Source organism: Trichechus manatus, unplaced genomic scaffold, assembly GCF_000243295.1.
Source record: "Trichechus manatus latirostris isolate Lorelei unplaced genomic scaffold, TriManLat1.0 scaffold00044, whole genome shotgun sequence".
Classification (NCBI taxonomy): Eukaryota; Metazoa; Chordata; class Mammalia; order Sirenia; family Trichechidae; genus Trichechus; species Trichechus manatus.
Window position 1 is genome coordinate 8,036,991 of NW_004443980.1, and position 26,859 is coordinate 8,063,849.

Here is a 26,859-nt window from a genome sequence, read left to right on the forward strand (position 1 = left end):
AGCCTACACCACACATTTGGTGGCTATCTGCCTGGGCACCTGAGCTGAAATCTATACAGGAGGAGTGGGTGGATTTCTGAGCTAACCACCTGGTGACAGGACATTAGAGCTTCAAAGGTGCCATTAATCAAACTAGCTCATATGAGCAGCCTATTTGGGCATATCAAAACAAAACAAGCAGCTAGGACACAGTAAGAAAACACAAAATAAATAAACGTAATAACTTATTGATGGCTCAGAGACAACAGTCAATATCAAATCACATAAACAGGCAATCCATGATGGCTTCAGCAAGCTCTCAAAATGATTAATCAAGAAATTTTCCAGAGGAGGAAAATTTCCTGGAATTACCAGAGGCAGAATACAAAAGATCAATATACAGAACTCTTCAAGAAATTAGGAAGGAAATTAAGCACAATGCAGAACACGCAATAGAGGGAATTAAAAAGATTAGAGAAAAGCATAATGAAAAATTTAACAGGCTACAAGAATCCACAGAGAGATAGCAAGAAGAAATCCAGAGGATTAACAATACAATTTCAGAATTAGACAACTCAGTAGAAAGTCACAGGAGCAAAATTGAAGCAGTGGAAGTCAGAATTAGTGAGACTGAAGATAAACCACTTGACACCACTTATTTGAGGAAAAATCAGATAAAACGATTTAAAAAAATGAAGAAACCCTAAGTATTATGAATAATGCTACAATGAACACTCAGGTACAAGAATCTATTTATACCATTCCTGAAAGACACATAGAAAAAAAATATTTCAGATTAGTTACCTTCACGCAGAAATAAGAGTTTTACTCTGAAACATTTTTTTTAAATGATGGTTCACTCCTGTTTTTCAATACAGTGCAACTCAACTTAAAGTTCTCTGGGAAAATCTGGAAGTAAATGACGATAAACACCAGCCTACATTCCCACTTGTTATTGTTTGCCTTTGAGTCATTTCCTATTCATACCGACCCCATGTGACGGAGAAGACGGCCCTATAGTATTTTCTAAGTTGTAGTCTTTACGGGAAGGAGCCCTGGTGGCAAACTGGTCAAGCACTTGGTTGCTAACCAAAAAAGTTTGGTGGTTCGAGCCCGCCAGCCACCCCACGGGAAGAAGATGTGGCAGTCTGCTTCCGTATAAATATTACAGCCTTGGAAACCTAGGGGCAGTTCTACTCTGTCTTCTAGGGTCGCTATGAGTCAGAATTGACTTGACAGCCATGGGTTTGAATGTTTACAAGAGCAAATCACCAGGTCTTTTCTCCCACTGAGTGGCTGGTGGGTTCAAATCACCCACCTTTCAGTTAGCAGTCGAGTACTTAACCACTGCACCACCAGGGAGCTTCTATTTCACTATTCTGTTATTTTAGAGGTCAGCCCTACAATGCAGGGCTGGAGTGGGGGAGACTGTCATTGTAAGCACAGAGGAGCAGTCACTGTCACACAGTGGTTCTGTTTAATTTAGATAGCAAATAAATTATTTTTATGGCACCACAGCATAAAAACCTAGTTTACAGAGCTCTGTTTCTGCTTTTTTTGTCATTTGCTTTCAACTTTTATTTTAGAAGTTGGTCTTGTGCCCAGGTAGATTCATCTGGGAGGAGAAAGTACTTGCATTAGGGCACAGTGCCTTGTATTGTTCCAATTCACTAAATAAAGCCACTTCTTTATCTGTAAAACTGAAACTCACTCCAGGCTATTTTTCTTTTCCCAATACACAATTCTTCTGCCAAATACATTACTGCAACTTAATTCTAACTTCCATATTTACATTTCCAAGAAGCAGTGTTTAATTACTCCAGGAGTAAAAATAACAAAGCTTCTGAAATTATTTACAAACGATAACTACAAGAGTTGCCTTCTATCTCAGAATTTAAAATGTTTTGTTGCCCACAGGGGGCTGAATTAAAGAGGGGGTATGAAAACAGGAAAGGAAAGTCCAAGAAAGGAAGAGGGGCCGAGCTGTACCTCCTCTTGGTGGGTTCTCGTTACCAATGCTCAAGGCATAAAGCTTTCTGGGAAATTTTTCCATCAGATCATTAATAAGGATAACTCATTTTTAAGGTCATCCACACTGAATACCACAGTTGGGCATGTCTGAATACGTTAGAAATACCTGGGGAATATAAAACTGGAAAACATCCAATCTTGGTGACAAAAAATCCCTGAAACTCTTGTATTTAAAGTACTTTACTCTTTGGAAACGATTAAGACAAAGGGAGTTTCCAATACATACCCACAGTTAGGGATTTGATGAGGGACTAGAAGGGAATTAAAAGCTGGGTTTAAAAAAAAAAAAACGAAAATTGCTGCAGTTGGGTCTCATGTCACTTAGCCATGGAAGAAATGTTTTTGAGAGTAAAAACTACACTTTCAGTAGCAGTAACTCAGATTCACTGCTATGCAATGAACTCATCGTCAATATTATAAAAAATTCAGTGACAGCTCTGAAAAGAACAGCACCTCACAATAAAATTTATAATGAGGTGTGGCCGTGGAATGAGGTCAGATTCCCAGATGTCCAAATGTCATATGGTAATTCTAAATTGGTTTCCTACGTTACAATACAAATCCAACAGGATTTTCTGAGTCACTGCCATCTCTTCCGGGGACAAAATGTTTTGATATTGCCCTGTGATATACAATAGAGTAAGTCTCTCTTCCTTCATTATTCATCTTGAATGTCATAATACACTTGATCTGAGTCTGGCTGCCCCTGGCAGAGGGAGTCAACACAATAATACATAAAGAGGCTGAAACACCGGGAACCCACTGATTATTCATTTTCAAAGGAAAAACAAACAAAAACGTGAAACAGATAACATGATTCACTGTAAAATTCTAGATGTGATCGGGAGATAGCATCTACCACTAGGGATCAGATTTTATTAATACTTTCTTTTTAAATGTTTCCTTAATTGTGCATGCTCTTCTAAGAATAGTTTGGTTATTTAATCTTTTATGAATTCAACTTTTTTCTTTTAAATTTTTTACTTTTGTGGCCTTGTGGGCAGCTGGTCATTTTGTAAGTTTCATGATTTTCTTCATGGATCGTCTTTAAGCTCTTTCCATATTCTTACCTCTAGTCTTTCTCTAACAATGTCATCTCCCTGGCACCAAACAAAAGGCCCCAAGAATTCAGAGGTCGCCAATCATTACACACACTGCCTCAAAAGGCGTAGCTGATGAGGCCAGACTCAAGAAGTTAAAAATATATACAACCTGGCTCACATAAGCACGTGTAGGAAGTGTTGATAGGGCAAAACAACCTGCTAATGTTTTTAATGCTGGAAAAGAATGTGTTTGGGCCCGGCCACTTCAAAGGTCTGAGAGTGGGAGGGAGGAATTTAGAGGACATTTGGGAAAATATGAGATTGGGATGATAAGTTCTATGGTCACCCTACCTACACTGTGTTTACTGACATGCTGCCAACCGTAAGTTACAAAGGACCCATCTCAATACGCCTTAAACCAGGTCCCTCACCAGACTAACTAAATGAGTAGAGCCTGGGCATCTGTATTCCAAGGCTCTCAGAGTGATTTTAAGGCACAGGCAGGGTTGGGAAATAGTAACTTTAACCAGCCTTGTTTCAGCCTTCAGGTGTCTTAGACCACTTCCACTAAAGCACATGGAAAGTAGAAAGATGGACAAAGTTGGGGTTTTATTATCAAGGGAAAAGGAAGAAGGGTAGTGAGACTGATGAGGAGGAAAAACAAAGCGGTAAGTAAAAATCTGGAGGTGCATGGTCTGCTTTTTTTAAAGGAAACTGAAAACCCAGTACCACTTATTATGGTGAACTGAAATAATAATGTACAAATTACAGGTTTCTGCAGCTTTTCATTGGCTTTTAACAAACTACACTATCCATCTACACACACACACACACCACACATGCTTTTAACCAGGAACACATACAATTACTTAATCATTCTATTTTATGATTTCAAAAGGTAACAATGAAAGTGTTTTCCTTAATTTTGATTTGTTAGTAATTGACCAAGTGTATAAATAGCAAACTAAATCCTTGAAGATGAGTCGTAAATGTCTTCATCTTCAAAATGATATTGTAGTTTTAGGTTTTTTTAAATCATCTCCTTATGCAGCAAGACAAAATTTTTCTTTTTCTATGATATTTTTGTAAACACAAAAATAAACCTACTTAATGAGAAATTGGCATCAATTAAGAGTAATGGTTGTACAATTTGACCAGTGTACTGATACCATTAAGTTGTACACCAGAAAAAGAGCAAAATGGCAAATATTGTGCTACATGTAATATTACAAGAGCAAAAAAAAAGAGGCTAAAGTTGCTGATACTACTTAAGTACATCCAAACAAACATCCCATGGGATTAGTTCTGTTGGTTCAAGGTCATGGCTTTGTGGGACTGTCCAGTCAACTCGCCTAACACTGGTTAGTAGAACAGTTCTACTTCCCAGATCAGTGAGTAATGCCTGGAGTCTTAAAAGCTTACAAGTATTCATCCAAGATACAACAATTGGTCTCTATCCACCTGGGGCAGCAGAGGAAGAAGGAGACCCAGGAATTGGAGGAGGAACTGGACTGCAGATCTAATTGCCTCCATGATCTACTGCCCCTCTTGTCATGAGACTAGAAGACATGGACAGTGCCCAGGTACCATTGTTGAACATTTTGACCAAGGAATCAATAGATGAATTCTGATCAAAAGGGGAAAATGTGAAACAGAATTTCAAATTCTTAGAGAGTTCAGACTTACTGGACCCACTGAGACTGAAGGAACCCTTGAATCTACTGCTCCGTGAAAATCTTCAAAACATGAACCAAAATTATCCCCTGATATCCCAGTATGCTAGCTATACATTGTCACCAGGAAACACACAGATGAAAATAAAGTGGTTTTCTGAGGGGTCAAACTGGTCTCACGCCAAGCGAAGGCACTTCAAAATCAACATATACAAGCCCATCTCTCCAAAAGAGGTGAGAATTTCAACAGATCTGTGAGCTCTTTTTATACATTTACATTTAGAGATTGTTACGGATTGAACTGTGTCTCCAAAAATGATATGCTGAAGTCCTAGCCCCTGGGACCTGTGAACATGACCTTGTTTGGAAATAGGATTTTTGAATACGTTATCAGTTAACATGAGGTCATATTGGAGTAGGACCAACATGACTGGTGTCCTTATACAAGAAGAGATGCAGACAGACACAGACGCAGAGGGAAAACGGCCATGTGAAGATGGAGCAGAGATGGGAGGGATGCGTCTATAAGCCAGGGAAGGCCAAAGAATTACCAGAAGCTAGGAAGAGACTTAGTGTTTAAAAATGTAAAGTAAGTAATTTTAAAATGTTGATCATGTGTTGAAATAATATCCTGGATGTACTGGGTTAAACAGACTATATTATTAAACTAATTTTACCTTTTTTATGTAGCTACTAGAAAATTTTAAATTACACAGGTGTCTTACATTATATCAAATCAAAAATTCAATTCTTCAGTCACACCACATTTCAAGTATTGTTTAGCCAAATGTGGCCACTGGCTCCAGTACTGAACAGCACAGCTCTTGATTATGGGGGTGCGGAGGTGCTCAGAAGCAATCCCAGCACTCTCCAGAAGGTCTGGTCCATGCCTCAGTCACACATGTCTCCTGGGGCTGTCATAACAAAGTACCACAAGAGGGTGGCTTTAAAGAACAGACATTTATTGTCTCACAGTTCTGAGGTGAGAAGTCTAAATCAGGGTCTCAACTGTGCTACTTCCTTCTGGGGGCTTTGAGGGAGGAGCTGTTCCATGCCTCTCTCCTAGTTTCTGGCGGCTGCCCGCAATCCTTGCTGTTCTTTTGTGACTAACAGATGCATCTTTTCCCTGTGTGCGTATGACTATCTTTCTGTATCTGTTCTCCCCTTTTATAAACCACCACTCAGAAGGGATTAGAATTAGCACCCACCTACTCTGGTAGGACATCGTTTAACTTACTATTAGCTCCTGACTCATGGTGATCCCATGAACAAAGAACAAAACACTGCCTGGTCCTGCCCCATGCCCATGATCAGTTGCAGGTTCAGACCTTTGTGATCCATAGGATTTTCACTGGCTGATTTTTAGAAGTAGATCACCAGGTCTTTCTTCCTAGTCTGTCTTAGTCAGGAAGCTGCATAGCAACGCACAACCTCCACTAACAGGTGGTAGCTGCACATGAGGTGCATTGGCCGGAAATTGAACCTGAGTCTCCCACATGGAAGGCAAGAATTCTACCACTGAAACACCACTGATAACAAAAGAAAAACCCCATTTCCAAACAAGGTCACATTCACAAGTGCAGGTATTAGGATATCCACATATATTTTCGGGGAGACATAAGTCGATGTGTAACACCCTATGTCCAGAGGAGACCAAGGAAGGAAGCTATAGTAACTCGGGACTAAATAATGTTCACTCCAATGTCAGCAGGCTAAGAAGGGCTGGCCCTCACTAGCCTAAATCCACAAAGTCGAGTAAAACCTCGGAAGGACCTGCATGGGGACATGGGGGCATGGGGGCCAGGATCTACCTCATTATGCAACAGCAGCAAAGCTGGCTCTCAGAAACAAAACCGATGGAGGACACTAGGACCTGAGTCTTATCATAAAGCTTCCTAAAGCATGGTGTGGTTAACTGAGACTAAAAATCTAAGACACCAAGAACCAGCACCTTTAGAGCTGTTTCTAATCTGGGTTGTGAAATTGGCTCTCAGATAATATTTTAAAGTTACAGTCAGTATATATGTTAACAGGATCAGCAATTACTCAGATAAACTATATTCTACATCATTTTTCCTAAGCCGTTTCCAGCCAGTTTTGTAAATGCTGCATATCTAAATGTCCTACAATGTGTTAGATGAGGACAGAAGATAAATTTGTGGTGAATATGTTAATAAAATTCGACAAAGTTTTAAAGAAAATACACAAATGCAATAACCATGTCTTTTTCCAAATAAAAATAACAAGGACTATGTTGTCTTAAACAGGCAGAATAAATCACTACTATCCTAGAAAATCTGCCTTTAAACATAAAACAGTGGACAAAAAATATATAGAACCAAATACAGATAAGTGCTAAAATCATTCAAAGTTTGAATGATGTTTTTAGAGACGTTCAAAGGGAAAGATCATTTTGGATTATCGTTTCAAACTCCCAAATAAATCTGTACCAGAATTAAAAGTAAGGCCTAAGAAGTGGCCTTCAAGTCCTCTCTTTCACTTGCGTTTCATTTTGACAGTGAAGCCGTGAACGGCACAAGGGTCCAAATGGCAGCCATGGAAGAGAGGAGAAAAAGAAAATGGAGGAACTAGTCCCTTGGACACTTCCTACAATACAATCCTTTTTTCACATGTCTGCTTTCTGTGCAAACACCCTTACCCAGACTAAGAAACCCTCAGGCAGATTCACGTGTGTTTCACAGGGTGGGGCTAGCTCACCTCCCTCCCACATCCAGATTAATTCCCACTCATCCTCCTGATCTGTTCAAACATCCCCATACCCAGGCTAGACCTGGGTCCCTTCTCCGCACATGTTCTCAGAGCTCCCTGAACTTCTCCTTGGGTGGACTTGTCCAAGTTTCCAACTATGCTGTTGTTCACCGTTGAGTTGACTCATAGCGACCTCATAAAACAGAGCAGAACTGCCCCATAGGGTTTTCTAGGCTGTAATCGCCAGGTCTTTCCCCCACAGAGCAGCTGGTGCGTTCGAACTAATCTTTTGGTTAACAGCCGAGCACTTAACTGCTGCACCACCAGGGCCTCTTGTTTGCAATTACACGTTTTTAATTACTTGATTCATATCTGTCACCTTCTAGACTATGAGCTCCGTGAGGCAGAGACCACATGTCTGCTGTGTCCACCACGTAAGCACATTTCCTAGCACTGAATCCTCCACTCGGTAGGTGTTCCATAAGTCTTGCTGGTTGAATGAATCAATTAGCTATTTGGTGAATTAATCTAAGACCTCTTTTCATTCTGAAATTTCAAGATTCTCTATAAGACTTTCCTTAAATGACCTTCCCTTCACACAAAGAGACAAAAACAGCTAGATGTTTACAAAACATGTATAATTTGGTTGCACAACATGATACACTAGTCATAGAATCATGCATGTAAAAAATGCTGAGATGGCAAATGTTTTGTCATATATATACTTATCACAATAAAAAGACAGCATTTATATACATACATATATATCTCCACTATCCACTGCCAGCAAGTTGATTCCGACTCATAGTGACCCCATAGGGTTTCCGAGGCTGTAAATCTCTATGGAAACAGACTGCCACACATTTCACTGATGGTTTTGAACCCGCCGATCTTTTGGTTAGCAGTTGATCACTTTAACCACTGTGCCACCAAGGTTCCTATACACACACGCACACACACACACACACACACACACACATATATAGTTTCCCTCATACATTTGTTGCCAATTCTATCAAAACACAATTTTTAATCTTAGAAATTATGCAATTGAATAGCAGTAGACACCAGAGTCATACAATACTTAAGCTTCGAGAAAATCAGTATCTGGGGTCTTGTTAGGAAATCATCACCGTTTAAGGATGAAGAATGTGTATGTTTTGTCTAAGGCAACAACCCTGTAACACCATCACCCTAGAAGGCCTAGAACAACATCACAAAATGGGGAAGGCACACTCACATCTCACCCCTAAACGTAGAGCATGTGACAAAGAGGCTGAGCACGGCAAACAAGGTAGTGCCCGTAGGTGCTCTGTACAGAAGATACTGATCTGGCTTTAAATTGTGGTGACAAGTTAAACGGCACAAACACCTAACGTGAAGTTGATAAGACTTTGTAGAGATAAGAAAACGATTGGGAGAGGCCATTTCTCCCTAGTTCACTCAGGTGGGTGATACAGCTCTCGGGACATCATTCAACTACACGCTGCTCACTTCTCCTTTATGAGATGAGCAAGTAAGGAAAAAACAAGTTCCTAAAAGATGGTTAATGGAGCCCCTGGGTGTCGCACTCATCTACTAACCAAAGTGTTGGCGGTTCAGATCCACCCCAACCTGCCTAGCAGTCTACTTCCGAAAGATCACTGCCATTGAAAACCCTATGAAGCACAGCTCTACTCTGACACCCATGCGGTCGCCATGAGTCAGAGTTGACTCACCAGCAACTGGTTTGGTTTTTTTAAAAGCCGATTAAGTTGTTTTCTGTCAATTTTAATTAACAAGAGATGTATAGTAATTTCTAGAAGAACTTAAATGTCTATAGAGTAACTCAGGAAATTAACATTATATAAAGTCAATACGAGTTTAAGAAGTTCACATTATCAACTCTTTTAACCGACAAGTATCAACCAATTTTAATGATATCCATTTGCAACTAAATTTCACCTTCTTAATTGTATTAAGAAAAGAGGAAAGTGGGAAGTGGCAGGAGGTATAGGTTACAACTGAAAACTCTCCAAGCTGTAGACTCAGGAAGATAACTTGGTTTACCTTCCCAAGAAGCATGGGTAACAAAAGCATGCTCATCAAACACTTACTATGAAAAGACTGTACAGCACTCTACTAAGCTTTTTTCCAGAAATTACTCCAATTCTGTCTTATAGTCTTCTCCTCACACTGAGTGGAAATAAAAGTCAAAGTTACCCCAAATGACACAGGGCACTGTCAGTGGAAAATATGATCAGCAATAGAAACAGAACGCTTAAGTCTCTTTTTAATTCCAAAGCAAATAGACTCTACTGATGAGTGTAGCATCTTCCATCTCCCTGTTTGCCTCACATCTGGAAGAGACACAAGAACATGTCTGCACTTCTCTTCTGCCCTGTGACCAGGGTTAATGCAAGGCATTAAGAAACAAATGTGGACTTGGACTAAGAGAAATAAATGTTCACTGGACCCCAAATTCTGGCAACTGTGGAAGGCATCCATGACATATGGCCCCCCTACCCTAGCAAATCCCTGACTGCCTTGCTAACACCACCACAGGGTCACAGTGCATCCACCAGCAAGCAACTTCCAGCTTCCGGCTTTGACCAGAGAGTCACCTTTAAACTATATAACTGATCATCTCCTGAGGAGAGAGGTCAGGATGCCCTCCTGCACTCATCCTTTCACTGCCCTCTGTTCCATTTCAAAGCTAGTCATTAATTATTAACTGTATTAGAAATGAACAGCTCTGCTCAGTGATGCAGATCCTTCTCTCAGAGCTGAAGTTCTCCATTATAAAGGTGGCTACGGCCTCCATCCTTCCCCGCCCTTCCCTGCCCTACCCTGCACTTGAACAGAGTTCAATGAACAGTTTTCCTCCTAACTCCAGGAAGGCATGGGCTATGTCATGTTTCATTTGAACATTTTTTCGGAGTGTGTGGTAGTATCTGCACACTATAGGTATTCAGATACGTTCAGATGGTTAAAACTAACTGAAATATGCATTCTTTTAACTATTCCCATTTAAGTACAGGGTGGGTGTGTGTGTGTGTGTGTGTGTATGTGCGTTGCTGCGGAGTGTGTGGTGAGTTTGTGTGTGAAGGGTCTCTCTTTCAATCACTTGAGGATATATAGAAATCAAAACCTCTTTAGCCTGAAGCCATGTGAGAACTCCCTCTCTTCATTCAAGTCCAAGTATCTGGGATATTCCTAACTCAACAAGGATAACGAAAACTATAGACTTCTGATGCCAGACTCACCACCTTTTCATTACACGACCTTGGTTCTCCCGTCACCTTTCCCTGCCTCAGTTGTTGTTAGCTGCCGCCATCAAGTCAGCTCCTACTCCTCCACTCATGGTGACCCCACACAACCATTGTGATCTGTAGGGTTTCAACTGGCTGATTTTCAGAATGACTGCCGGGACTTTCCTCCTAGGCTGCCTTAATCTGGAAGCTCCGCTGGTATCTGTTCAGCATCATGGCAACACACAAGCCTCCACTGACAGATGCACTTGAGGTGCACTGGCCAGGAATCAAACCCTGGTCTCCCACAAGTAAGGGGAGACTTCTACCACTGAGCCACCAATGCCACAGTTACTCCACCTCTAAAAGCTAGATTATCCCATCAGTCCCAGACATGCTGAGTAGGGGCTGTCTAATGCAATGCTTTATAATACCTTAAGTATTTAGAGACATAAACGTGTGTTACCCATAGCAGCTTCTCACATTCTCTGGAGTCACTCGGCAGACAACCTCAACTATGGAGACAAATCTGGATTCCAGCAGGTAAGGAGAAATGGTCAATGCAAAGTCAACATGGATGCCACTCAACAAATACTTACCTGTGGACACCTACCAAGTGCATGGCGCAGCACTAGAGACACTGATGGGAAGGAAGACAAGATAGTAGGAAACTATGTCTAATAGAGGAAAGAAAATGCACAGTGGCAGAAAAACAACAAAAAGTGGTTAAGTGCCAGACAAGAAGTACACAAACGTGCGCTGGAGTTCCAGCTGAGGGAGACAGTCAGAGGTGGCTGTTCAGACAGTGACGTCATGGTAAAGGTGGCATGCTATAGAACATAGGTAGTTTAAAACATAGGTAATCTACTACAGAGCCTCTCCAATTAGAGGAAAGAGAATGAATGTTGGTCCCAGAGCAAGAAAGTCTTTGCTCAGAATCTATTTATTCATCACTTATGCACAATGTTTTTCCAAATAAAATAGCCTTGTTTCTAATTATAAAAATATCGAGTCTTTGTTTAAAAAAAAATCCAAAATTATAGAAAAGCACAAAAATAAAGTAAAAATCCATTCCAGACCCATCCACTCACAAGAAAGGTACCCACTCTTCCAGATATCTCTCCATGAAAATCTACACAAAATATCCCCTTTCCACAGGTTTGGGTATGTGGTTTCTCAGCTCACCACAAAATTAAATGCAGCCAAATGACACTGCGAACGAGAAGAAGGCCATACAGTCGCTATGAGTCAGAATCAACTTGACAGCAATTGTCTGGTGTTTCTGAAGGCAGCAAAAAGTGGCAACTGCTAAGGAGGAAGGATACCCAAAAGTTATAAAATCAGATAGATCCAAGCACTCACAGGGCTTGTCATGCTGGAGTCTTAATAGAACTAAGGGCAAAGACTTCTGTATTCTCGTAACAGCAAAGGGCATCCATGCAGTAAATAATTAGTGCACGTAATACAGTGCTAACAATAAGACTGAGACATTCAGAAACAGATTAAATTACATTCTATATAGTCAAGCTAAGACTTCAGGAGATAAAGCAGTTTAGAATGATTCTCACCAAAAACAGTTAAAAGTAAAATTTGGACACTTAGAGGAATATTTCAATGATCTAAAATGGTAAATCATACTGACCAACAGTTGAGGGAAAGCTTCGCTCTAGAGTCAGGAAACCAGGTCCTACTCCCAGCTCTACCACTAACTTGCTGACTGACTTTGGGGACGTCACTTGACAACCAAGTCTCCTTCTCCTCCAATGAGGGAAAGTGTTGAACTAGATGATACCTAAGAGTCCTTCCAGCTCTGACATCCGATATTTTATGAATGAATTGTCACTATTCGACCTAAAATGCAAATCCCAATCAGGTATTTCAGTCATCATCACTGGTTATAGCTTTGCTTGTGCCTCATAACCAAACATATAACATTTTTAGACAGCAAGGCAACTGAAAGGAAAAACGAAAGCTGAAAGAATCTTTTCAAATCACTCCTTGAGGAATTTATCTCATGAAGACATACCCAACCTCCCCCTCTAGCAGGATGTTTAGAAATCCCAGTCAAGAACGCCCAACAAAAATATTTACAGGCCTATGACGAGAACACACATGCTTATGATTATTTTTTTTTAAAAAGCAGCAGTTTGTTCCCTTGTCCTCAGCACATATACTCTGAGGAGCCGCTAAACAGAAAATACTCCACAATTTTTGTACCTTTGTTCCCGACACAAGTATGTTTTCAATGAGGATATGAATGGATAAAAAGCACTATGCTACTATAAAATAAATACATAAAGTATCATGGAAAGAACACATTATTGTTCAAGAGTCAGGAAGCCTTGGAGACCAGCCCAGGTAAACACTCTGAAACCTAAGGTGTGCCCTCCAAGTCTCAGTCTGTTTATGAAGGACTTGGAGAGATAATTCCAGATACATGTGATTTAATGTCAATACAAGTTTCCTCAGAAAAACACAGTAACTCAGAATAGTTACGATTTGTAAAGGACAGGTGAAGATTACTATTTCAGTATACTTCTCAGGGCTGCTATCTGTTAAGAAAGCAGATGCTGACTGGATTGCCTGTCTAAACTGAGGAATTTTGGGGCCAATTTTTTTGAGGAACTATCACCACCGTGTAATTGCCTGTCAGTCAGCCCAACATTTTCTCACCTGTCTAAGTTTCTGCTCATTATACCTCAGCTGACACAGAATGTGACACAGAACATTCTGCTGTGCATCCTTCTGTCTCATCAAAGCATCAGGACTAAAAGGGTTTGCGTGTTGCTGACTGTTAATGGTCTGCACATTGCCTGGTTCCTTAGGATGAGAGCTGATCGCTGTGGATAGTGTTGTGATAGGAGTGCCTGAGGGCTGCTAACAGAAAGGCTGGAAATTCAAGTCCACCCTGAGGCACCTCAGAAGAAAGGCCTAACAATCTACTTCCTAAAAATCGGTCACTGAAAACCCTATGAAGCATAGTTCTACTCTGACACACAAGGACTCTGAGTCAAAATCAACTTGTCGGCAACTGGTAAAAAGTGTTGTGATAAGATAAATGACATAAAATGACTTATGCCCTAAGTTCATCTAGCTCAAAGCACGTAACAAATTCCCTTCTAAATTTCCTGGTCTACCTCATTTCTCTCATAACAAAAAACAGACCAAGGGATAAACCAGAGGCTGAGGGCAGAACAAAACCAACAAGACCCAAGTTCTGCCTGCTCTATTCCAACTACAATCTCAAGCTTCTTTAGTACTATGGGGGGAGGGAGAGGGCATACAATTGATAATTAAAGCAACACTATTAAGTACACTTTTCCAAGACACCGGGGTACACTGTGTTCCTTCAGAATTAAGCTATCCCTGTTGCCTCGAGTCAGCACCACCCCATTCTAAATGACAACAGGGAGAAGGCGGGTGGCTGTAGACTCAGGAGTATGGCACTGCACTACAGCAATCCCTGGCAGTCACCAGCACCAATCTGAGTCTCTGAGAGCCCTCCTCTGGCCACATTCTGGGCCCTCTCCATCGCCTTTCACCCCAGTTAAGGTTGCCATATAAAATACAGACTACACAGTCAAAGTTGAATTTCAGATAAACAACAGATATTATTTTTTGTATAAGTCTGTCCCAAATAATGCATGGGACATGTTGTTATTGTAAGGTACCGTCCAGTCACTTCCGACTCATAACCACTCTACGTACAACAGAATGAAACACTGCCCGGTCCTTTACCACCCTCACAATCGTTGCTATGTTTGAGCCCATTGTTGCGGCCACTGTGTCAATCCATCTCATCAAGGGTCTTCCCATTTTACACTGACCCTCTACCTTACCAAGCACAATGTCCTTCTCCGGGGACTGGTCCCCTCGATAACATGTCCAAAGTACATGAGAGGAAGTCTCACCATCCTCGCTTTCAAGGTGCACCCTGGCTGTACTTCTAAGACAGATTTGATCGATCTTCTGGTAGTCCATGGTGTATTCAAAACTCTTCCCCAACACCATAAATCAAAGGCATCAATTCTTCTTCAGACTTCCTTATTCATTGTCCAGCTTTCACATGCATATGGGATGACTAAAAATACCATGGCTTGGGTCAGGTGCATCTTAGTCCTCAAAGTGACTCTTTGCTTTTTATTAAAGAGGTCTTTTGGAGCAGATCTGCCCAACGTAATACATCATTTGATTTCTTGACTGCTGCTTAAGTGAGTGTTGATTGTGGATCCAAGTAAAATGCAATCCTTGGCAACTTCAATATTTTCTCCATTTACCACAATGTTGCTTATTGGTCCAGTTTGTGAGGATTTTTGTTTCCTTTATGTTGAGGTGTAATCAATACTGAAGGCTGTGGTCTTTGATCTATCTTCATCAGTAAGTACTTCAAGTCTTCTTCGCTTTCAGCAAGCAAGGTTGGGTCATCTGCATATCACAGGTTGTTAACAAGTCTTCCACCAATCCTAATGTCACATTCTTCTCTATATAGTCCAGGTTCTCGGATTATTTGCTCATCATACAGATTGAATAAGTATTGTAAGAGGATATAGCCCTGACGTACACCTTTCTCGATTTTAAACCACAGAGCATCCCCTTGTTCTGTTCAAAAGACTGCCTCTTGGTCTAAGTACAGGTTCAGCATGAGCACAATTAAGTGTTCTGGGGTTCCTATCCTTCTCAATGTAATCACAATTTGTTATGATCCACACAGTCGAATGCCTTTGCATATTCAATAAAACACAAGTAAACATCTTTCTGGTATTATCTGCTTTCAGCCAAGATCCATCTGACATCAACAATGATATCCCTTGTTCCATGTCCTCTTCTGAATCAGGCTTCAATTTCTGGCAGTTCCCTGTTGATGTACTGCTGCAACAGTTTTTGAATGATCTTCAGCAAAATTTTACTTGTGCGTAATATTAATGATATTGTTCAATAATTTCCACATTCTGCTGGATCACCTTTCTTTGGAATGGGCACAAATATGGATCTCTTCCAGTCGGTTGGCCAGGTAGCTGTCTTCGAAATTTCTCAGCATAGACAGGTGAGCACTTTCAATGCTACAGCGATTTGTTGAAACATCTCAATTGGTATTCCATCAATTCCTGAAGCTTTGTTTTTGGCCAGTGCCTACAGTGCAGCTGGAACTTCTTCCTTCAATATCATCAGTTCTTGACCATATGCTACCTCCTGAAATGGCTGAACGTTGACCAATATTTTTGGGTACAATGCCTCCGTGTATTCCTTTTCTCTTCTTTTGATACTTCCTGCATCATTCAATATTTTGCCCATAGAATCCTTCAATATTGCAACTCAAGGCTTGAGTTTCTTCTTCAGTTCCCTCAGCTTGAGAAATGCCAAGCATGTTCTTCCCTTTTGGTTTTCTAACTCCAGGTCTTTGCACGTTTCATTATAACACTTTACCCTGTCTTCTCGAGCTGCCCTTTGAAATCTTCTGTTCAGCTCTTTTACTTCATCATTTCTTCCATTCGCTTTAGGTGCTCTACATATAAGAGCAATTTTCAGAATCTCTTGTGACATCCATTTTGGTCTTTTCTTTCTTTCCTGTCTTTTTAATGGCCTTTTGCTTTCTTCATGTATGATGTCCTTGATGTCATTCCACAACTCCTCTGGACTGCGGTCATTAGTGTTCAACGCGTCAAATCTACTCTTGAGATGCTCTCCAGATTCAGGTGGGATGTACTAAAAGTCATATTTTGGTTCTCGTGGACTTGTATTAATTTTCTTCAGCTTCAGCTTAAACTTGCATATGAGCATCTGATGGTCTGTTCCACAGTTGGCCCCGGTCTCCTTCTCACTGATGATATTGAGCTTTTCCATCATCCTCTCTACAGATGTAGTTGATTTGATTCCTGTGTTTTCCACCCAGTGAGGTACACGTGTACAGTTGCCATGTATGTTGTTGAGAAAAGGTATTTGCAATGAGTAAGTGGTTCGTCTTACAAAATTCTATCATGCGATTGTGTCATTTTTATCACCAAAGCCATATTTTCCAACTACAGGTCCTTCTTCGTTTCCAACTTTTGCATTCCATCCATCAGTAATTATCAATGCATCTTGACTGCATGTGTGATCAATTTCAGACTGCAGAAGTTGGTAAAAATCTTCAGTTTCCTCATCTTTGGCATTAGTAGTTGGTCTTCCTTACAGGTGTATGGATAGTATCCTATCACTGACAGCTTTGTACTCAGGATAGATCTTGAAATGTTCTTTTTGATGATGAATGTGATGCCATTCTTCTTCAATTTGTCATTCCTCTCATAGTAAACCATATGGCTGTCTGACTCAAAATGGCCAATTTCAGTCCACTTCAGCTCACTAATGCCTACGGTAGCGATCTTTATGCATTCCATTTCATTTTTGATGATTTCCAATTTTCCTAGATTCATACTTCATACATTCCACACTCTGATAATTAATGGATGTCTACAGCTGTTTCTTCTCATTTTGAGTTGTGCCACATCAGCAAATGAAGGTCCCAAAAGCTTGATTCCATCCATGTCATTAAGATCGAGTCTACTTTCAGGAGGCAGCTCTTCCCCATTCACATTTTGAGTGCCTTCCAACCTGAACAGCTCATCTTCTGGCACTATATCAGACAATGTTCCGCTGCTATTCATAAGGTTTTCAGCAACCAGTTTTTTCAGAAGTAGACCACCAGGTCCTTCTTCCCAGTCTGTCTTATTCTGGAAGCTCCACTGAAACCTGTCCACCATAGGTGACTCTGTTGGCATTTGAAATACCAATGGCATAGCTTCCAGAATCATAGCAACATGCAAGCTACCACAGTATGACAAACTGACAGATGCATGGTGCATGGGATATACTAAAAACATTATCCACTGTTTATCTGAAATTCGAATGTAGCTCTTACATTGGACATACTTACACTAAAAAAGTATTCACTGTTTATATGAAATTCAAATTTAACTGGGAGTCCTATGTTTTTATTTGCTAAATCCCACCCCCTGGAGCCCTGGTGGCAAAGTGGTTAACAGCCTAGCTGCTAACCAAAAGGTTGGCAGTTCAAGTCCACCAGCTGCTCCTCAAAAACCCTGTGGGGCTGTTCGACTCTGTCCTATAGGGTCACTATGAGTCAGAATCGACTCAATAGCAACCAGTTATGGGTTAAATCTTACCCCCGGTTCTCCCATTACTCCTCCAAAATATTCTATAATGCAAACAGAAAAATAAATTCCAGTCAGCAAAACAATTGGGGGGAAAATCGACAAGCCAATTTAAAAAGTTCAACAACAGCAAGGGCAAATGATGTTAGAGAACACTGTAGTACCAAAAAAAATCTTTGTGTCATTGAAAGGAAAGGGTTTACCATTGTTATTTGAAACAAATAAACTAACAAAAGGCACCGGGACTGCAGTACTCTGAATAACATTAAAGCATCAGATTAAAAAGGTGGAGGCAGATTTAAAAATGTTTTAAATGCATGTTTAAAACTCAACAAAATATAGAAATAACAAAATTTTTTGTTTTATTTTTATATATATGCATTCACACAACTTTAAAAAAAAAACCTCAACAATGCTTAAAAAGCTTTCTAATACAATTGACTAAATTGTCTATGGCAGACGTAGTTTTCAAATTTATTTACGGCATTTGGTGTTGGCATCCGTAAGTTTCCACTTAATTACCTGCTTTAGCCAACAGTATGAACCCTCCCTAAGTTCTTTTCAGTTACACAGAACACCTCTGGGGACACCGGCTTTGGAAACTCTTAACCCCGTTGGGTTACGTAAGGAGGGCAGCTGATAGAAGGAGAAGGGGGCTGACAGCAGACTGCAGGGAAGACTGAGTCAGGGTCAGGAGGAGGAAACTGGACGGCTTCCCGGTACCTCAGCTCTCCATGGTTCAGTAACAGACTACAAGAGATCTGACACACCCAGGCTCAAAATACAGTGCCAGGCCAAAAAAGTAAGTAATACGGAGATTGTCCCTATCTCTGTTGGATGCATACAATGAAGCAATAGCCTATCTCCTGCCTAGATCATGGAAATGGCAAAAGGTACTCAAACGCTTACCCAGAGGAACAAAATTACTTAAAAGATGAGCCACGGAAGACAGACGAGCCATTTTACTGTACAAATACAGCTATTTATTCAGCAGGAAACAAATAATCTACTTAAAGAAGAAAAGCGTTGAGAAATGGATATCAATGAACAACTCTCTCTGAACATGAAGAATTATCAGCTCAGTGTTCAGATAAGCTAGAGAAGGATCAAAAGCAATATCATTTGATTATGAAATAATAATACTGAGCACTTACTGTGTGCAAACCACTGTGCTAAGAGCTTTGCATAAATTTGTCTTATTCCATCCTCACCACACCCCTATGGGTTTGGAAAAACAAACAAACAAACTCATTTCTATTTAATCTTAAGAAAGACTAAGGCCCTAAGAAGTTAAGTAACTTGCTTCAGGCTATAGACCTGATACACTACAGAGGAGGAATTCAGATCCACTGCAGACTAATCCAAAATCTATGGTCTGAAGCAGGAGTGGACACTGAGTCCTAGATTAAATGACACATGCTCTGGGCAGTGATCATGACACCACCATTGCCACTATCAGTGGAGATGCAAGCTACTCCAGGAAACACATTTAAATCTCCCTGGTCCTCAGTTACACAATGAAGGTAAGTCATCTTCAAAAATCTTCCACCTCCAAAATCCAATTTGAACCAAAAATTCCTAAAAGTCAGCTATATAGAGTTTCATTTAGTCTTCCTGACATCCCTGAGGCTTGGAGAAGTGGCTTTCTCAGGGATACACAGCTAGGACAAAAAGGGATGAGATTCAAATTCTAATCTTTAGAAGCCACATGTGGGGCAGTCACCATTAAACCATTGCTGAATTCATAACCTCTGATCAATGAGACAGTGTATAGGTAGACCACCACCTGTCTGTCAGTTTGTCGTACTGTGGTAGCTTGCGTGTTGCTATGATGCTGGAAGCTATGCCGTCGGTATTTCAAACACCAGTAGGGTCACTCATAGTGGACAGGTTTCAGCAGAGCTTAGAGACTAAGACCGACTAGGAAGAAAGGTCTGGCAACATACTTTTGAAAATTAGCCAATAAGAACCTTATGGATCACAACAAAACTCTGTCTAACTTGCTCAATTTGGACATGTCTTCAAGAGGAATCAGTTCGCTGGAGAAGGACATCATGTTTGGTGAAGCAGAGGGCCAGCAAGGGTGAGGGATACCACTGGTGACATGGATTGGCACAACAGCCACAGTGATAGACTGGAACATGCTGGTGACCATGATCATGCAGGACCAGGCTATGTTTTGTGCTGTTGCACATAAGGTCATCATGACTTGGAGTCAACTCAACGGCAGCTACCGATCTATCCATCTGTCCATCTAGACATGTAAACATAAAAACATCCAGGTTACAAACTCAACTTCAATGCACCAGCTATTAAAACAGGTTTGTCAAACGAGTTCTTTTCTCTCAATAAAAAACAAAGTTAAAAACTCGGACTTAGCAGTTAGATTTGAAAAGAGGGGCTACAGTGCCCATACCATGATGCAAGCCTAGCTCATGTCCCCAGCATCCCTGGCACCAATGGCCATGGGGAGACTCGCTACTCTGCTACCCACCTGCACAAAGCAACCTGGTCCCACACCATCCTGACGGGGTAAAAAGAAACTAAACAGGGCTGGGCTTGGCTACCTAAACGCTGCTAAGGAAATCCAATCAACCTTATTAACCTTCGACTTAACTCACTTAGGGTTTTGTGATACTTCAAATGGAGCCAAGCCCTATCCGGATTACAAAGGATTTGATGAGAAAATTCAGATTAAAAGGGGACATTGAACCAACCTTGAAAGACAAGTCATTTAGCCTTTTAAAGCATCTATTTAACTATAAACAATGAGATAATTACGAATCATTCACCTCTATTCATTACGGCAATTTTAAAAATGTGTAATCTTACTTTTCCTTTATTTTGAGAGGAATTTTCCCCAATTTGCCTCAAACATAAGGTTCTACATACATACAGGCAGCCTCACCCACAAGCAATTTACCCTTCAGGTCATTCCAAGTGGTCAGCCTCGGTCCATAATTTTGTGTTTTCTTAGGGAGAAAGAAAAAGCACCAGAGGAGAAGAGAGAGAAAGAAGAGACTCAGCCAGAGCTGAGGTTGACATCTATTCTCCACCTAAGGTACTATGCTAAGTGTTGTAAGGGATAAAGAGATAAACAAGACACAGTACCTACTCTCAAAGTATCCATGACATAGGTAATATTTTGCTATTTGAAGTGACTATGGAGTCCCCGGGTAGTGCAACTGGTTAATGGACTCAGCTGCTAACTGAAAGGTTGGAGGTTCAAGTTCATGAAGGTGGAATGCAGAAGAAAGGCCTGGTGGTCTACTTCCAAAAAATCAGTCATTGAAAACTCTATGGAGCACAGTTCTACTCTGACACATATGGTGTCACCATGAGTCAGAACTGATTCAATGACAACTGGTTTTTACTGGTTAAGTGACGATGGAGCCATACGGAGGTGAATCTATGTTCTTGAGGGATATGGTGCACTGCACATGTCATTTACATACTGCTGAACCGTCCTTCGTGAACAACCCCGGCCCCCAAGTATAAAGCTGTTTCTACGGAACATGCTCTGCCAAGCCCCACTTCCTAACGAGCAGTTGCCTATACAGGTAAAACTTAATGCACAACCAGAACTAGCATAAATTTTATAATCAGCTTATTTTAAAATGCTGGCAAAATCACATGGCAGTAGGCAATCAGTCATAAGCAGAAAAGTTGACTTGTTGCTACAGCATATGAACAAAGTTCCATGATGCCAGTGGTCAGTGTTTTTCAAACTGCATGAGGATATACTGTGTGGGTAATGAGATCAATTTAGTGACCAGCACATGCTTAGTAAGAACTTAGAATTTACACATTACAACATAATACTTTAGGTTCAATGTGTGTGTGTATGTGTGTGTGTGTGTGTGTAGAGAAAAATGTACTTCTTCTGGGGGTCACGGTTCAAAAAGCTTGGAAAACACTGTCTTAGGAATGGTAGTAAATTCAATTTTGGTTAACAGCAGCAAAAGGGAGCAGCAATAAGGACCATGACCCAAGGAAAGCCAAACAAGAATGAATAAAAATAACTACTTCTTTTGAAGAGGTTGACCATACAATTTATAATCTCGACCCCAACTCTCGGTGATTCTTGGCTTGAAGTAATCCAACTTATCTGAGCAAACAACTGCAAAACACCTGAAAACTCCAAATGCAGGTGTCTGGAAGGCACACACTGAAAAAATAAATAACACCAAGTTTTGAAAGACAGGAAGCCACATTCCCAAACCATGAAGACATCACTATAGTAAAAATGTCTATGTTACTAAGCTAAAGGGGCTGGCCAAGTAGACAATGCACACTGCAAAGCATGAAGGTGGCCCCTGGGACACGACAGGCAATGACTTAGCATGGGAAAATAACATAGAATCATTTTTTTTAAGGACTAACAAATTCACTCAAACTATCTTTTTAATCTACTAAATGTTTATATTTAGGTAATTAAATTGAAAATTTTTAAGATATCTGAAGAGTCAACAAAAAACCAGTTGCTGTCAAGTTTGCACCAACTCTTGGAAACCCCCTGTGTTACAGAGTAGAACTGTGCTCCACAGAGTTTTCAATGGCTGATTTTTCAGAAGTAGATTGCCAGGCCTTTCTTCCAAAGCACCTCTAGGTGGATCTCCAACCTCCAACTTTCTGGTCAACAGACAGCGCTGGTTAAGTGTTTGTACCACCCAGGAATCACAAAGCCTCAACAAAGGGGCATTAAAACATTTATATTATATCTTTTCTAGTCTCATTATGTATCTCTATGACAAATAACAGATTAATTTCCTGTTTACTGATTCATTCATCTGGAAAAAATTAGTTGTGCACCTACTATTGGGTAATACCAGTTCTAAGGTGATGTAAGAGAAATTGGTTTTATCTGATTTCTTTTTAACTTACATAATCAAAAGCCTAGAAACATGGGATAAACATATGTTTCTAAAGTAAAATTATCCCAAATGGCCAAAGCTTCCTATCAGGACAGTGTAACAGTTCTTCCACAATGTTATTTAGTTAAAAATATTACACAGTGGTTAGCTTTGGGGTTTTATGCACCACAGACTGTATCTTAGTTATTTAGTGCTGCTATAACAGAAATGGAGCCCTGGTGGTGCAGTGGTTAAGAGCTTGGCTGCTAACCAAAAGGATAGCAGTTCAAATCCACCAGCTGCTCCTTGGAAACCCAACGGGGTAGTTCTGTTCTGTCCTATAGGGTCACTATGAGTTGGTATCGACTCGAGAGCAACAAGTTTGGTTTGGTTTTTGGTTTTATAACAGAAATACCACAAGTGGACGGCTTTTACAAACAGAAATTTATTCTCTCACAGTCTAGGAGGCTAGAAGTCCTAATTCAGGGTGACAACTCCAGGGGAAGGCTTTCTCTGTCAGCTCTAGGGGAAGGTCCTTCTCATCAATCTTCCCTTGGGTCTAGGAGTTTCTCAGTGCAGGGACTCTGGGTCCAAAGAACGTACTCTTCTCCAGGCTTTTCTTTCTTGGTGGTAGGAGGTCCCTCTCTTCTCTGCTCACTTCTCTCTTTTATATCTCAAAAGAGACTGACTCAAGATACAACATAATCCTGTAGACTGTGTCCTGCCTCATTAACATAACTGCCTCTAACCCTGCCTCATTAACATCATAACCCCATTGCCAAGATTCCGATCCATAGCGGCCCTATAGGACAGAGCAGAACTGTCCTATAGGGTTTCCAAGGAGTGGCAGGTGGATTCAAACTGCTGACCTTTTGGTTAGCAGCCAGTTTCTTAACCACTGCCCCACCAGGGCTCCATGAACATCACAGAGGTTAGGATTTACAACACATAGGACAATCACATCAGATCACAAACTGGTGGACAACCACACAATACTGGGAATCATGGCCTAGCCAAGCTGACACACATTTTGGGGAGGGACACAATTCAATCCGTAACAGAGTGTTACCTGTAGTTCCGGAAAAGAGCAACCTTGCAAGTGTCCTGTGGAAGCTGAAGCCCAGCATCTGCAGCAGCATTTATTTCCCTTACAGAAAGTCCATCCAGGAAGTTCTGACCCGTTAATTCATTGTCTAACCAAACAGCCTCACGAAACCATTTCCTCAAAACATAGAACAGGGGTGTTTTGTTTTCATCCTTTTTATTTATTTTTTAAGTGGTGGAAACTACAAAAGAGAAAAGTTAAAGGGAGTGTAGAAACGTGGGCAACCTTTCCCCTCGGAATTTTGGAAACTGAATTCTTTCAGCCTGTAGAATTTTATCCTGAAATTGGATTTTTTTTCTTGAGCCTGTAGAATATCATCCACTCAAATGCAAGAGCTTGTATAAATCGGCAACAGTTTCTTCGCCCCAGACAGGCAAGTTCCCGCCCTGCCTATTTTTACACTGACTGTACACTCAACAGGGGCACCCCGGCTGAAAGCAGGCCAGAGGAAACCACCCCAGTGCTGCTCAAAGAGGCTGGTTTTTGCACTCAAAGAAATAGTGTTGTTTCTAGAAGTTTCGGAGGAAAGAATACACTAAACACTGCTTACTTTGAAAATGCCTCAGACACCGTGGAGTTCAAACTGTATTGTCATTTTGATAGATTCTGGACCAACACACCAATACACATCCACATTTATAATGACAACTATAAAATGGTACTGACAACAGTTTCTCCAGCACTGCTGGTAACATGGTTTACAATCCAACTATGCTCTGAGAAATCGGGGGGGATTAAAAGAGAGAGGTTTCTGTATGTTATTTGCTCACTGCCATCGAGTTGATTCCAACTCACAGTGACCCTATAGGACAGAGCAGAACTGCCCCAAAGGGCTTCCAAGGCTGTAATCTTCACAGAAGCAGGCTGCCATATCTTTCTCCCATGGAAGCTGGTGGGTTCGAACTGCCAACCTTTTGATTAGCTGCAGAGCTCTTAACCAACTACACCACCAAAGCCCCTCACATATTAGCAGGCTTGGTAATTTTCCTAGCCCTACTAAGAAATATAGTAATAAATAAACAAATACAGTGATAAAGTTTATTCAAGTATGAGGTCCCTGGATGGTGCAAACTGTTTGTGCTCAGCTGCCAACTGAAAAGTTGGTGGTTCAAAACCATCCAGCAGTACCACAGAAGAAAAGGCCTGGCAATCTGTTTCCGTAAAGATCAACACCAAGAAAACCCTATGGACCAGCTCTGCTGTGTCACAGGGGATTGCCACAAGTCGGAATCAACTCAACTGCAAGTCAAAACGGCAAAAGACAACAACATTCAAGACTATTAATGGTGACCCTTTTAAAAGTCCATCTGAAAATGAAAGTGTCCTGACATAAACGTATACCGTGCACAAGTCACTGTTGGTTGGGGGCAGTGGAAGTACTCCCCCCTCCCCAAATCCATCAAGCTATGGACCTTTCAGCCTTGCCGACCACCACCACATCTGTGTGGCTCTGATGCACTCACAAGCTGCTTGTCTCCCCAGGACGGGCTTTCCCAGAGTCTCCGGAAGGCACTTCCTCAAAATCATTCCTTTTGTCTATTCACGTTATTTAAAGTCTCCTCAGAATGCAGCTTCAAGCTAGACTCCACTGGCATTCTTTCACACTCTGACAAAGAATCTCTGTTCCAAGATCTGTATTTCATTTCCATATATTTGCTTAAGATAAAGTTCAAGATGAAAAAATGCCCAATTTTTTCCTACTTGTTATTCATGCCAACCTCGAGTGTCTTGCATTATGAAAATTAAAACATGCAAAAGACATAATGCAAGTGTATTCATTAGGATCCCAGTACTCAGGGCTGCAGGGAAAGCTCAAAATTCATCAGCCCGACACTTGTCAGATGGACGAGACAAGACTCAAGACGATTTTTGAGGAAGCCATTTTTTATTATGTCTCAACAACCTCCCCCATCGCAACCATTCTGTCCTCTACTCCACCTCCTTTACCGTCATGTACCAAAAAGGGGAAGTGCTGCCCTCAAAAACTTCTGCTTTTTCTATAAGCCTGAAAACTGGTTACTTTTTCTTACAAAAACGAAAAGTCACTTTGACTTAACTAAAAAAGTTTTTAAGCATTAATTAAAGTAACGATTTACTAAGTTTCATTTCAAAGTTGTCTGCCATCCTTCATTACGTCACCTTTAACATCCCTTTCCCATGTATAATATTATTAAAAAAAAATGTCCAACAGTGCTTTGGAATTCGGATGGCTGGTTTTCCTCTCTGCCAGCCTGCAGTGAAAGTCTGTGTCTGGGCCAACTAGAATGTGCCTCTCAGGCCTTTCCTGTTCTTTCTGTTTCCTGTCAATTCCTGTCAGGTGCAAACGCTACAGAAATGTAGAATTATGACATAGGAACTCACACTGAGTCATAGCTGGAACCCATCTTCTCTTCTGAGTTCACAATTAAAAACAAACAAAATCTAAAATTACATTTAAAACAAAAAGATAAGTGGAAGTCTATGATGCAGATGTTGCCTCAGCACCAGCTGGATCTGCTCAAGGGGAACAGATGGCAGTAATGAACCAAGGGAAGCAACAAAGGTTAGTTCACATCCATCACAAGTCCTCATGAAAATGCTGACATGGATGTAAAACTGCACCGCAGGTGCTTTCCTACCCATTCTGAATCTGCAAGCTGGAAAGAAACAACCTGGAAAAGAGTCCAAAAATGTCACCAAGACGCAGAGCAGGCCTGCCACATTAGTGGTGAGGAAGGCAGCGTCTTCTGTAGTGAGGGCAGTTTAAAAATTCAGAAGGGCGGGAGAAGAGGCTGATGGAGACTGGCAGCAGCATACGGATCTACAAGGGGAAAACCTGGAATTGATGAGCCCCATCTCAGGACCTCACCATCGAAAGGACAGACACCTGAAGCGCGTGCCATGCAGAGCGGTGCACTAAGGGGGCACACTGCAAACACACAGGCTCAGCCACCGCTTTATTAGGCAACCACTCTTCAACCCTCAGAACAAATGTATTCAGAGCATCACCTCACTTATCTTAAAAAAACAAAAAACAGTTGTTGTCAAGTCAACCCTGACTCATGGCGACCCCATGTGTATAAGAGTAGAACTGCGTTCCGTACAGTTT

At 41.0% G+C, this 26,859-nt stretch overlaps 1 protein-coding gene across 7 annotated transcripts in view; it reads right to left on the reverse strand.

The window, feature by feature from the left end:
* The window catches only part of LRCH1 (leucine rich repeats and calponin homology domain containing 1), a 267,358-nt gene that overhangs the window by 190,780 nt on the left and 49,719 nt on the right, over window positions 1–26,859 (reverse strand). Inside the window, exon 1 of one of the 7 annotated variants that reach the window (XM_023731583.1) lies at window positions 23,736–26,842. The exons of the other annotated variants lie outside the window; for them this stretch is intronic. Within the exon in view, the coding sequence (XP_023587351.1) occupies window positions 23,736–23,805 (70 nt within the window). The 5' untranslated portion in view covers window positions 23,806–26,842. Of the gene's footprint in view, window positions 1–23,735; window positions 26,843–26,859 lie in introns of those variants that run through there. 7 annotated transcript variants of the gene reach the window in all.